The 13,049-nt window shown below is 37.4% G+C and overlaps 1 protein-coding gene across 1 annotated transcript in view; it reads left to right on the top strand.

Annotated features, from left to right (window-relative positions):
• The window catches only part of COL6A6 (collagen type VI alpha 6 chain), a 105,664-nt gene that overhangs the window by 36,311 nt on the left and 56,304 nt on the right, over nucleotides 1-13,049 (top strand). Inside the window, exons 19-22 of the mRNA XM_025867218.2 lie at nucleotides 541-594; nucleotides 8,187-8,222; nucleotides 9,738-9,800; nucleotides 11,456-11,518. Of these exons, the coding sequence (XP_025723003.2) occupies nucleotides 541-594; nucleotides 8,187-8,222; nucleotides 9,738-9,800; nucleotides 11,456-11,518 (216 nt within the window). The remainder of the gene's footprint in view (nucleotides 1-540; nucleotides 595-8,186; nucleotides 8,223-9,737; nucleotides 9,801-11,455; nucleotides 11,519-13,049) is intronic.

Genomic DNA, 13,049 nt, shown 5'->3' with positions numbered 1-13,049 from the left:
CCTTCAGTAAATGCTACCTGCCATTTTTACTAAGTGGGAAATGTAAGTCTCACATGTCTCATTATAGATTCATAAATTTCCTTCATTTTCTGTTTCGGGAAGACGCATGAGTATTGTGGGATTTTATTCACATGCAGGTGTGAATCTACACAGGTTAGCCAAACAGAACAAGAAGTCCAAAGGTAGAAATCCAAACCAGTAGTAGCCATACCTGACACATGGCATGCTTCATTTATCCACTCTGTGGCAACACAGTGGGAGACAGTTTGATTCAGATACTCTATAACTTATACCCAAAGACAAGTTAGACAGTGGTGATGAACAGATGAAGCCATGTCATTAGCATTTTGTCCTGTAGTCTCTCATTTCCTGCATAGACATATGGTTTATAAACAGTAGAAGTAATCCACATCCAAAGGGAGGATAACTCCCTAGCTGGTGTGTACCCATCCATCCTCCCTGCAGCACAAGCAGATGTTGAAGAGGAAATATGTCAGTGCTGTGTAATTACTGTCACCTGTCTGTCTTTTCACTTGACAGGGTAGAAGAGGCTGGCCAGGCCCCCCTGGAACACCAGGCTCCAGAAGAAAGACAGTAAGAGCCCTTCTAGACAAGGAGACCCACTGCTCTGGTAGCCTATATTGTGATAAAAATGGCCGATTGTGGGGAGTGGGCGGGATGGTTCTGCTGGGGCTCGTGACCGTGGGGACACTTGGGATAGCTCTGAGAACACAGCTGGCGAAGTGCTTGTGGAAAGCCCCTGAAAAGCTGAGGCAGGAAGGTGCTGGTTGCAAGGAAAATTACCAATCAGGAGAAAAGCCTGGGCAAAGAGAACAAAAAAGCAGCCAACTAGGGAAAGAGTGGTGAAAGTTTGGCCTTCTCACTATGCTAACTGCCATTGCCAGTGATGTCATTTTAAGTCCCAAACTCCATTCCTCTGCCAATTTTATAACTACTTAGGAAAGTCAGTCCTGGTATAAGTCCTCTGTTCTTACTTCTACATTCTCTGCCTTGCAAGGAAGGTGTGTGTTCCAAGACACAAAAACATTTTCTTTGTGTGGAGTATAATAGCTGATTCTGTGAACTTCTCAGACAATACAGTGCATAATAAATACAGTATACTAAACTGGTTTCTATTTGTGCTCAATTTTAAAGCATATATGTATAGTACTAATTGAGATTTAGTTGATGTATAACATTAGTTTCAGGTGTATAACATGATTTGTATATGTGGTTGTGAAATAATCACCACAATAAATCTAATTAACACTCATCACCACGTGTAGTTACAAATTTTTCCTTGTACTGAAAACTTTTAAGATCTACTTTCTTAGCAACTTTCAAATATACGAAATGGTATTATTAGCAATGTCCCCATGCTGTACATTACATCCCTATGATTTATTTTGTGACTGGAAGTTTGTACCTTTTGACCCATTTTACCCATTTCATCCACAGTGCCCCCCCCCACCGCCAACTCCTTACTTCTGGCAACTACCAAAAGTTCTCTGTGTCTAGGAGTCAAGTTTTTGGAGTTATTTTGTTTTTTGGTTTTTGGGGAGTTTTTTTTGTATTTTTGAAATTCTACATATTAGCAAGACCATATAGTATTTGTCTTTCTCTGACTTATTTCACTTAGTACAATACCTTCGGGGTCCATCCATGTTGTCACAAATGACAGGATCTCCTTTTTTTTGGCTGAATAATATTCTGTTATATATACATATATATATACATTTTGTTATATATATATATATATATATCACATCACATATTCCTTATCCATCCATCCATCAGTGGATGCTTAGGTTGCTTCCGTGTCTTGGCTATTATGTAAGTCATGCTGCAATGAACACAGGGGTGTGGATATCTTTTTTATTAGTGTTCTGATTTCCTTTGGATATATATACCCGGAAGTGGAATTGCTGGATCATAAGGTAGCTCTATGTTTAATTTTTTGAGGAACCTCCATACTGTGGAAATACTAAGAATGATATTGGGTCACTTGCTTATGCAACCTTTTGGGGTCTTTCTTATTTATTTTGTTTTGTTTTGTTGTATTTTTTCAACAAGCACTTTTCGAAAACAGTTCTGTGCCTGACTACTTGGAAGAGCACAGAAATTATAAAAGAAAATTTTTATCTAATAAGAAGAGATAACTCTAATAAAATACACTTAAGTGCTTGAATCAGGTTCTAAATTAGACCCGTCTTTTTTCATTTTGCAGCATTTCCTTTCCATTCTTAGTTACCTACTTTCTCCAACTTCCTCCACCTCCCTCCTCAGTTCTTTCTGCTATTTATTGAGCACAGATAAAAACTAGTTTGATATATTGCACTTATTATGCATCGTATTTTCTGAGCAGAAGTTCATAGAACCAGCTATTTTACTTCATCAAGAAGATATTTTTGTAGCTTGGAACTCTTCTTTGCTAGGCAGAGAAAATGGAAATGAAAACAGAAGTTACATTTAAAATGTGCAGAATTTAGTTGCTGGGAAAGCACTTTACTACTGCTGCTGTGTTAATGCACCTAAAGATAAAGCAATACATTTGCTATTCATTTCACTTTCTAAAAGGGTGTAGCCAGCTTACATACCCTGGGAAAATATTTTGAACTTAAAGAATATCATTCAAGATTTCCTGGCATGGGAGATGTACTTTTATTGTTTTATAGAGGCTATAGGCTCTCTAAAGGCTAACACAGCATCACCATGTATTATTTAAACTGCACAACTCCTGAGAAATATGTCCCCATTTGCATTATAGATTCAGCAGTGTCATTCAGGAGTAAAAGTGGGACTTCCAGCTAAAGATGGCAAAGTCAGTGTGGTTTTTTTTACTATTCCTTTTTGTGCAACTTACCAAAAACAACACAAGAAATTAAAAAGAGATTAACAAAGAATGACCACAACTTCAAGCCACATGTGATGGCAAATATTGGCCAGTTCTTTTAAAATCTAGATCTTAATGAAGGGAGACTTTGGAAAGCTTATACATATACCTCAGACCTCAAGCAGGGATCAGATTTCTCTAAAAGTAGCTTTCAGGTTTTGAGAAGATCAGAGAATATATCCATAGAAACAGTGTGGCAGAGGAGGCAGAAATCATGAGAAACTAAAGAATATTTCATTTTTAATATCTACAGCCAGCAGTCTGGTCCATGGAGGCTGCAAAGATTGAAGAAACAGTGACTATTGCAAAACTATGATTTAAGGGGCTTTATGTAAGTTCCATAAATCTCTTAAATGCCCAGATTTGAAGGGAGAGGTAGCATGAGGTAAAAGAAATACTTCATGATGAGAAAGGGTTTGAGACAACATATCTATATCAAAGCTACTGACCTAGGTCCAGCTACACCACATACAGTTATTCAGTAAATAGGTGGCCCTCTTCAAATGTGATTAATAATCAGAAATATTAATCTTCATTATTAAATGATTATTAAGACTTATGCATAAAAAGAAGAGGAAAATGCCATGAGCAAAGGGCAAATAAACCCTTATTGGGAGAGGAATTATTCAAGGAAAAGACAGAACGACTCTGGCAAATAGTTCTCTAAAGTCTCGAAAAAACTAAGGCAATGTGATTGCTCTAAAAAGAGTCTAAAGAACTGACAAGGTCATAGAAAGTGAAAAAAGCAAGCTGGTAGTGTTTGGGGGTCATGAACGTGCAAGATAGGTTAAGAGCAACAAAAAAATTAGAATAAATAAGACTGAAAATATAGCTGGGCATATAGTAATCAAGAAACCACAAAAGCAATGATAGAGGTGGACAATGGAGAGCCAACAACTGTACAATTTGCATTACTGAGTTAAACAGACTAATGTAGAAAATATTCAGAAGTATAATAAAAGAGAATTTCTTGTAAAAAAGGCTCAAATGTGCAGGTAAGAAAAGGCATATTCTGACTCAGAAAAAAAATTGATACAAAAACTTTAACACTGAGCTACATCCTAGTGAAATTACCAAACTTATTACGTAAAGGAAGAATCTCCAAGAATTTCCAAGCAAAAAAGATAGGAAACCCAGTTTGTCTTCAGCCTTCTTCACAACAATCAGGGCCAAAAGGGAGAGCAGTAGAATAGGTAGAGTTCTGAAGGAAATCCAGGGGTCCAAGATTTTCATACCCACCTGAGTTGTCCTCTTTGTACATATAATAATTAATATGATAAAGCCTTTGAAAATTCAGGCAATACAGCCCCCATTTATTTTGTTCTTCTATTAAATTCAAGTAAAATTAAATGTAATATTTTAATTTTAAAATAGCATAAATACCATCATCCTTTCTTAATCAAAAGTACTACTATTTAGAACTCTATCTGTAAACATGCATAAGAAGATGTTGGGAATCATGATTACCAAATGTTAACAATAGTTTTATTGGGATGACTTCAATTTTTTTGGGGGGGGGATGACTTAAATTTTTATTCTGTTTTTTTCTGCATTTGAATATTTAAAAATCAGCATGTATCATTTTAATAACAGTAAAGTCATTATCCTTTCAGAAGGAAGAAAAATTTATACCACTAACTGAAAAACTCTAAAAGATAGATAGATGATAAGTATTGAGGACTCTTCGGTGCAGTAAGATTCTGCTGAACTAAAAAGTGATTGGAGGATGGTGGTAGGGTGTGGCATGCAGGGAAGTAACAGCAGTTGACCAAATCTGACCTTGATTCATTTGACAAACATTTATGGAACGCCTAAGGTCTATCAGCAACTCTACTATTAGAGCTACGAAATCAAATAAGACCTAGTCCTTATTCTCAAGGCACCTAGAATCATATTACAGATTCAAGGGATGGTGTCTCAACCTATTATTGACATTGGATCAGATAATTCTTTGTTGTGGGAAGTTGTTTTGTGCACCGTAGGATGTTTAGTATTTTATCCCTGGCCTCTACCCACTAGGTGCCAGCAGCACCCCCAACTTGTGACAATGAAAACCATCTCCAGACATTGCCAAATGTTACCAGAGAAGGGGGGTTGCTAAATCCCCCTCTTGCAGTTTGAAACCACTCTTGTAGAGGGGGATGGAACTGTAGGGATAACAACTGTAATTGGTGCTCTACCCGCAGTCTCTAATGGGTTGGATTGGGATGGTGGAGGGAGTAGGCTCAGGACCAGAAAGCCACAGCACTGGGGCAGGAGGTAGGGATGGGAGATTGGTTCTTTCTGAGCCAAACCTGACTGAGAATTAGAACAGATTCTTGTGCCATGGATCACGAGAAGCAACTGTAGCCTCAAACATGGCCCTCAGTCCTATTCAGTCTAGAGGGCTGTTAGTTCACTTTTCCCTTTCCAACTCTCTTGGCACTACTTTCAGGGGCAGCTTGAAGTGCCCCCAGGCAGGCAGGCAAGCAGTCATCACTGAGAATGAGTGTTTGCCATTAAGATTCAGTATTAATGTGATGTTTTACCATTAAGAATGTCCTATTTTTTTCCCGGGGGATTGTGTCTCAAATCAGTCCATACCTATCTGGAAAAGTGGGTCCTGGTAAACCATCAGAAACCAGGCTATGAGGGACCAACAAGACTGAGTATCCTGTTCTGGGTCTTCTTACTCTCAGGATGCCTTTGGGGTTATTTTCTTTCTTGATGTGCTCATTCACATTTCCTTTCACAGATAAGTTAGACTGTCTGGATGAGTTACCAGACAACTACAAGCCCATGGGTAAACCATGAAGACATTTGGGATTTAATCTTTCCCATCTAAAGCATTAAAAAATGTAAAACAAAAGTGTAAAATTATCTCCCCCATTTCCTTGTTTTCTTTCAGTCTCTCACACTTACCCAAGGTATCTCAAAATTATGACTTCTATTTAAAGTTTAAATCCCACATAGCCATTAATGAAAGTGCTAGGTGATGACTTCTAGAGATGTTTCCATTATGCATGAATGGTGGATTAAAGTCTGTCTCTTCTGTTAGGCTTATAAACTCCTGCCTAGGGACAGAAATCGGTTTTTACTTATTACCACTCACCCCAGTGCCTCTAGGGAGCAGGAGCTCAATGTTGAGATGACTAATTTTAATCAAGACCTTTCAAAGTCAAACCTTAAAGACACAGACACCAAATGTTTCTTGATGTTATTTCAAACACTGTGACAGTGGACCAGAGAAAGATTTTTGGATGTCAGGTCCTATTTCATATCCCTTAAATCATATCCTATAGGAAGCTCTTTATTTTGCCTGAATATAGGTTCAGTTGTGCCTACCACACCCAGATGTATCCACTTAAAGCCCAAGTCTGGCCATGCACATTTCCTGCTCTAAGGGCCCCAGTGGTTTCCGCTAAAGGGAATATGAACCCTTCAGCTTAATAACCCTAGTAACCTTAGTAACCCCTCTCTTCTCACACCTTTGACCCAGAAATGGTCAAATACACACCATCAAATACTCTTCCTTTTTTCCTGCCTCTAGTTCATTACTTAGGCTATACCCTTTACTAGAAAGACTTCTTTCATTTTCTTCTACCTATAAAACTCCTACACGGGGCGCCTGGGTGGCTCAGATGGTTAAGCGTCTGCCTTCGGCTCAGGTCATGATCCCAGGGTCCTGGGATCGAGTCCCACATCGGGCTCTCTGCTCCTTGGGAGCCTGCTTCTCCCTCTGCTTCTCTTTCTCTTCCCCCCCCCCCCGTCTCTCATGAATAAATAAATAAAATATTTAAAAAATAAAATAAATAAAAAAATAAAACTCCTACACGTTCTGTGAAACTCGTATCAAAAATATCTTCCAGGGTATCTGGCTGATTCAGTCAGTAGAGCATGACTCTTGATCTCGGGGTTGTGAGTTCAAGCCTCATGTTGGGTATAGAGATTACTTAAACAAACTGAAAAACAATCTTCCTCTAGGAATATTTTCCTAATTTGACAAACTGGATAGAATTGCTTTCTTTGAAACCCATATTTCCATCTTCCCCTTCTTATGGCATTTGCCATACTATGCCTTGTAAATATTGTAATATTTATCTCTTCACACCCCAAACCCAAAATATGAGGGTCCCTTGAGGTCAAGAACTGTGCGTGTGTATATGTGTGTGAAATCTTTATGCTCCCGTGGTTTCCATACAATATACCTTGTGGGTAATAGATTATTGGTAGGTATTTTTCTGAATGAAACTATAGTGAATTGAACCAGAACAGATAAACCCTTGTACTAAAGGAGTGGAGAGAGCTTCTCTTCCTCCCTCTGATAGAGAGGATTTAAACTCTCATGTCAAGAAGACTCATCACGGTTTTAAAGAGATAGGTCTCCATTTCTCCAGATATACACAGTCTGTTTCTTAGATAACAATAGATTTTAACTAAAATATGGTTAGAAGAATTTAAAGTCTGCAGCACTGGCCTCACATAGAATTTTGATCTGAATATCTCAAATTTCCATCAAGAAAATGTCATCTGATATATACTGATTTTTGCAAATCCTGGTGTCAGTCTTGCTATCACTTTACTGAGACATCCTAAGTTAGACAATAAAATGTCTTTGTGTGATTTCCAGATCTACAAAATGTTGATCTGAAATATACCCAGACCCTGACCTTACATATGAGAGTATTAGGAAAAATTCACTTGATTATGTAGTGCTGCTATTTTGATTGAATATTTCATTGACATACTGAATTGAGAACTTCTGAATGCTTGGGCTGATTCTTTAATTTTTGACAGATAAGCTTATTATTTGGCTTTTTGGGGGGAAGAGGGTAAAATTAGTCTGGTTATATTTAGATTCTGAAATTAATCTATAATAAAGTTCAATGGAGTCTGTTCTCCCAAGTTTTCCTCTGGCTTCCTGCCTTTTGGCCACTCCACTCCTGATTTTTGGCTTACTTGATAGTACTTTGGAAAAATGCAAAGAAATTAAATTCAAATCAGCCAATTTTGGAGCTTATGATCAGCTCTAGTAATAGTTTAATGGAGGACAAATTATTGACCACAATCTGTTCTCTTAAGTATGTACAGATTTCAGTTGTCTATGTGATTTTAATTACCTATAGCCCTAGAATAAGAAATGCAGAGTTGGCAACATTTTACTGTCGTGGTGCAGTGGATAATTAAATGTTTTAAGCAATATGTGGGTACTTTAAAAAAAAAAAAGGTGAGTGCCTTAAGGTGTTCATTACTAATTTAAATATAAAAAGCATTTTTTTTCAGTTAACAGTACCTACCTTTCCTCCTATTTTAGGCAGCTCATGGCCGAAGAGGACATACAGGCCCACAGGTACAATTATTTATTTCTTAACTCCAAATGATAAGTATTCTGTGTCCAATCAAGGAGTAAGAATAAAGGCTCTGGGAAACCTCTTTCAAGACTAAAGTTCTTCCACTTTTTGATGATACTGGTTGTGGAATAAAATGTTAGAAATCTTTTAGGCTACAATTTCAAGAACTCAAATCTTAAAATGAAGATTTGGGCGTTCCAATCAAAGACTAAAAATTAATGACAAGAGACACTAGTTGGCCCAATTACTATTAAATTTAAGTTTTGGGTTTCAAGTGCAAACTAATAATTCAGTTGAGTGATATTGTAGATTTTTGTTCAATTAACTCTGAAATCTTACAATTTGCATAAACCCTTTTTAAACTGAGAGTACAGTGAAACCCTAATACATATTGGACTTCTGACTGTTTTATTCAAAAGTTGACTATTCCAAATATTGTATCACATCTTCTTTGTACATGTTGGTGATATACATGCCTCATGTACCTATAATATTTATGAAAAAGAAATTGTGACTTAGAATTTATGAAATTGAGGAAACAAGGAAACACACATCCTCAGGTTGAAAATACAATGAGGATAAACAATAAATCCACTCTCGATCACATCATGGTGAAACTCTGGAATGCTAAAGATAAAACATCTTAAACATGACCAGAGCGAAAAAGCATTTTTACCCCTGAAAGGAATAACAAATTAGATTGCAGCAGACTTGTATTTGGCAATAAAACACACCAGAAAACAAAATGATATATGCAGGGGCAGAAGAAAAATAGCTGTTAATTTAGAATTTTATACCTAACTAAACTGCGAATAGAACATGTAGACATTTTCAGACAAAGACTAAGAGAGTTTACCATCCACAGACATTACTCACACACACTTCAAGTTTAGACTTCAACAAAAAGGAGAGCAAATCCAGAATAATATCATGAAATAAGATTGGGGAGAGAAAGTTTTGAGAAATTCCTCTGAGTTCTAGGAAAAGGCAATTAGCAAGGGACATTTAATCACATCTGTGTAACAACTGGGGCATAAACTTAGGCTATCCCAATAGTTGACTAAATTACACCTTTTAATCTTTCCTCTTCTTTGGAATTCTTATCTCTGTCAGAGTTCAAGGACAATGTGAAGATGCTCTCAACATTTGACCCATAGATATTTAATCTATTTGAATGTAAATATAATGTTGTAAGATGTCTGGAGATTTTTGAAGAAAATGTAAAGTAAACTGTTAGTTTTTTCAGGCCAAATGCCCAAGTCAGATATATTACAAACATTACAAAAAAAAAAATTGTGTGAGTGTGCATATGTATAAAGACTTGAAAGCAAATATACCAACATAGTAACTGGTTATCCCTGCTTGATGAGATTATAGAAATTTTTATTTCTTTATTTTTAATATTTTTGCCAAAGATCCTGCACTGACATTGTGATTGAAAATATATAATCTTGTACATAAAGGAGACAAAATTCTCAGGAAACAGTGCTAACAGGTTGATTCTCTCACCACAGGGGAAAACAGGCATCCCAGGCCCAGATGGACTTGAAGGCTCATGGGGACTTAAGGGCCCTCAGGTACATATCAGAACTAATCAGGGTTTGAGAACACAAAGAAGAATCTGGAGTCTTGATGGAATCCCTCAAACCTCTTTGCAGAAATACAGATGTTTAAAGTGTTTTCAGGAAATAAAGTAAGGAAGCAACATAGTCTTGACTTGTCCAGAATTTGGTCTGCTTTATCTAAGTTTTGTCCCATCAGGGGGTGAAAAGAGAATGAACATGCAGGGATGTGCAATGAGTTCAAGCTAGCTAGGATATTCTAGGGGAAACCTCAAGCCAAAGAAAATGTTGAGCCTCAAAACTAGGAATTTTGGTCAATGTAGCATAGTAAGAACTCAGTGTTACATATCTGGATGCCTGTGTGGTAGAAAAACTGGCTCTACTCTAGGAAAGAATTGTTCCAAATACAGCTGAAGTCTTCAGCGGGGTGATCTATAGTGTGGCACTCAGCCTACCTTCTTGCTCACTTCCCCAGAGAGCTGCCTCCAGCACTTTTTCCTTTGCAAGGAATTAAGCCATGGTTGGCTCTTACACTGATCACATGAAGGGAAAGAAGCATGTGCCAGAAAGAGCCAAATGGAGCCTGGAATAATACTGAGAAGGGAAAGGAAGTCCTAGAAAATGCTAAGATGAAGGAAAGGAGGTCAGACTATAGAAAGTTTAGAACATATTTTTTTCTCTACAAACTTTGTTTTGAAATCTTGAGAAATAATTTTGCTGTTTGGCAAATGCAGGACAAGCAGTTTCTATAATTTTTCAAAGTTTTAATCCACATATCTAAAAAAAAATTAACTATTATGTGTTGGCAGCTTGGTGCATGGAAGTTGGGCAAAATATCCTTAGATGTCAGATAAGAAATTGTGTTCACATTTTTACCAAGACTTCAGAGCAGTAAACCATCCGCCTCCTTGGACCTCTGACCCTTTTGAGCTTGATTGCTTTTTGTTTTGTTTTGTTTTACTTGCCAGCTGGGGAAAGTTCACTTTTCTTATCTTCAAGTGAGAAATATTTGCCACTGGGGTTGTGGGGAAGCATTTCAATAGATTGGCTGGTTTTATTTCATGCCAAACAAATAATACGACAACATCCCTTCTTCCACTTTACAGACTCTTTCTTCTTGACATAATTTAAAAGGAGACGGAAAAACCAAACACAGCATGAAGGTTTCTCTGCCTAATGTACAGAGGCCACAATTAATAGGCAACATAATATTCTAGAAGTAGAAATATCCAGATTTCATTTTATCACATGCTATATCTTATGACCAGTCTTCAGTGTGGTTATTGAATAGAAAATTCATTTTAATATTTCAGTTTCAGATTATGTAATTAAGGATCATTTTCTTTATCACATAAGAAATATATACATTTGGAGTCTAAAGAGGCTTAGGATAATTAGAAAGCAATACTGAAAAATTCAACAGTTCAGTATTTATTCAGTCGACTATAAATGCCCCCAACAGCCTAAATTGCAAATTGGACCCTTATATACACACACAGAAGGACAACTCACAGATCAAGACAGAGCCAAGGGCATGAATGGAGTTCTCTTTCCAGTTTATGTCCATGTGACTGACTTATCATGTCCATCTTTAATATTCAAGTTAATATTCAAGTGTTCTCTTTTAGAAAGAAAATAATGCTTTAATTCTCTGTATGCTCTGTATGTAGGGTCCCAGAGGAGAGACCGGTATGAAAGGCGAAAAAGGAGGTCTGGGAAGTAAAGGTCCTCAGGTATGTAATGAGAGAAAGTGACTGCATCTGGCTCTGATCCTGGCTTTAATATGGATGTCCTTGCAGTTTCTTTTCTGCAGAAGGAGTTATTTACTGCCTGTAAACCAGCAAAGTTTTGAGTTCAGTGTTCAATGTGATGGCCACATACCTTGCAGAGTGGGCTGTCTTTCTGTCAGACGCAGAGGTGGAAGAGAGCTTCTAGCCCTCTTTGCCTCAACACCTCAGCCATTACTGTGAGGTTAAGAATTTCTCCTCTGTAGAAATCAGGTCATGCCACTCCCCTGATCTCCTCAGGGGCTTCCCATCGCACCCAGAATACAACTTTCTTCAGTGCTCCTCAACCTAGTTACACATGATAATCTCCTGGGAAGATTATAAAACACTCCACCACCTGGAATCCTCTCCAGGCCATTTAAATCAGAATCTCTGAAGGTGAGGCCAGGGTATCAGTAACTTTAAATTCGCCCCAGGCAATTCTAATAGACCCACCCAGTGTTGGGACTGACTTTCCCACATCACTTCTCCAACTTCAGAGTCCCTGAGAATCACCAGGAAAACTTGTTAAAGTGCTGATTCTGATCAGTAGGTCTGGGGTGGGGCCTGAGGTTCTACACTTCCAATGAGATTCCAGGCAGTACTGATGCTACTCATTCCCAGACTACACTTTGAGTAGCAGGTCCCTACATGATCTGGCCATTGCCTAATTGCTATTATATTTGTTTAGCTTTTTGTCTCCCTGAGGGTCAGAACTTTGTTTTGCTTATACTATATACCAGAGCCTAGAATAACAGAGCTGCCACACAGTAGAGCTCAACATGTATTTATATAATGAATCAATTAGTAAATGAATGAATGAGACACAATTGGGATTTGCACTTGACTAATGGGATAAAGTTAATCCATTACTTTGTGTCCATTAGGCAGTGGCCCAACACTTAAGTGAATGTGCTCATCATCAAAATATTTAAGAAGCTATTTGCATAAACCTATATCTCATGATACAATATTTTAAAGCATATTAATTACTGCTCATGAGGATATTTGTTCCCAGTTTGATGAACGTACTCCTTCAAACAGCATGAAAACTTTAAAAATTTCGTTGTAGAACTAAATTGATGAAAAGTAACGGTTTTGTATTCACATCCTTGAATCATTAAAAACTTGCTGGCACCACTAGTTGGGATTTAAAAAAAAAAAAAACCACAAACCCAGCAAATGCCAAGGGAAACATATATCAGGTGATTATCTCAACTGTTTATATAAAATATTGAGATGTAGATGGGTTGAAATCCAAACAACTTGGTAATTCCCTCCTTCTAGAATTCAAAATTGTATCCAAGTGGCTGTTACTCAAATAAGTTATTCCATTTGCCCTATAGTGTACTCGTCTGAGTGAGACCCCTTTAATCTTGCTTTGGCAAGATTGGTTATAGTTATAAATCATTCAACTTCTTGGCATTGCCAGCGTTAGTCAAAAGGCACCACTTCTTTCTCCCTCTTCTATTTATCTGGCTAGAAATCATGGTTTTCT

The sequence above is a fragment of the Callorhinus ursinus genome, unplaced genomic scaffold, assembly GCF_003265705.2.
Source record: "Callorhinus ursinus isolate GAN/ISIS: 27379988/994484 unplaced genomic scaffold, GSC_fseal_2.0 scaffold1, whole genome shotgun sequence".
Taxonomy (NCBI): Eukaryota; Metazoa; Chordata; class Mammalia; order Carnivora; family Otariidae; genus Callorhinus; species Callorhinus ursinus.
The sequence above is the reverse complement of the archived record's forward strand: the minus strand, read 5'-3'. Positions and strand labels throughout refer to the sequence as shown.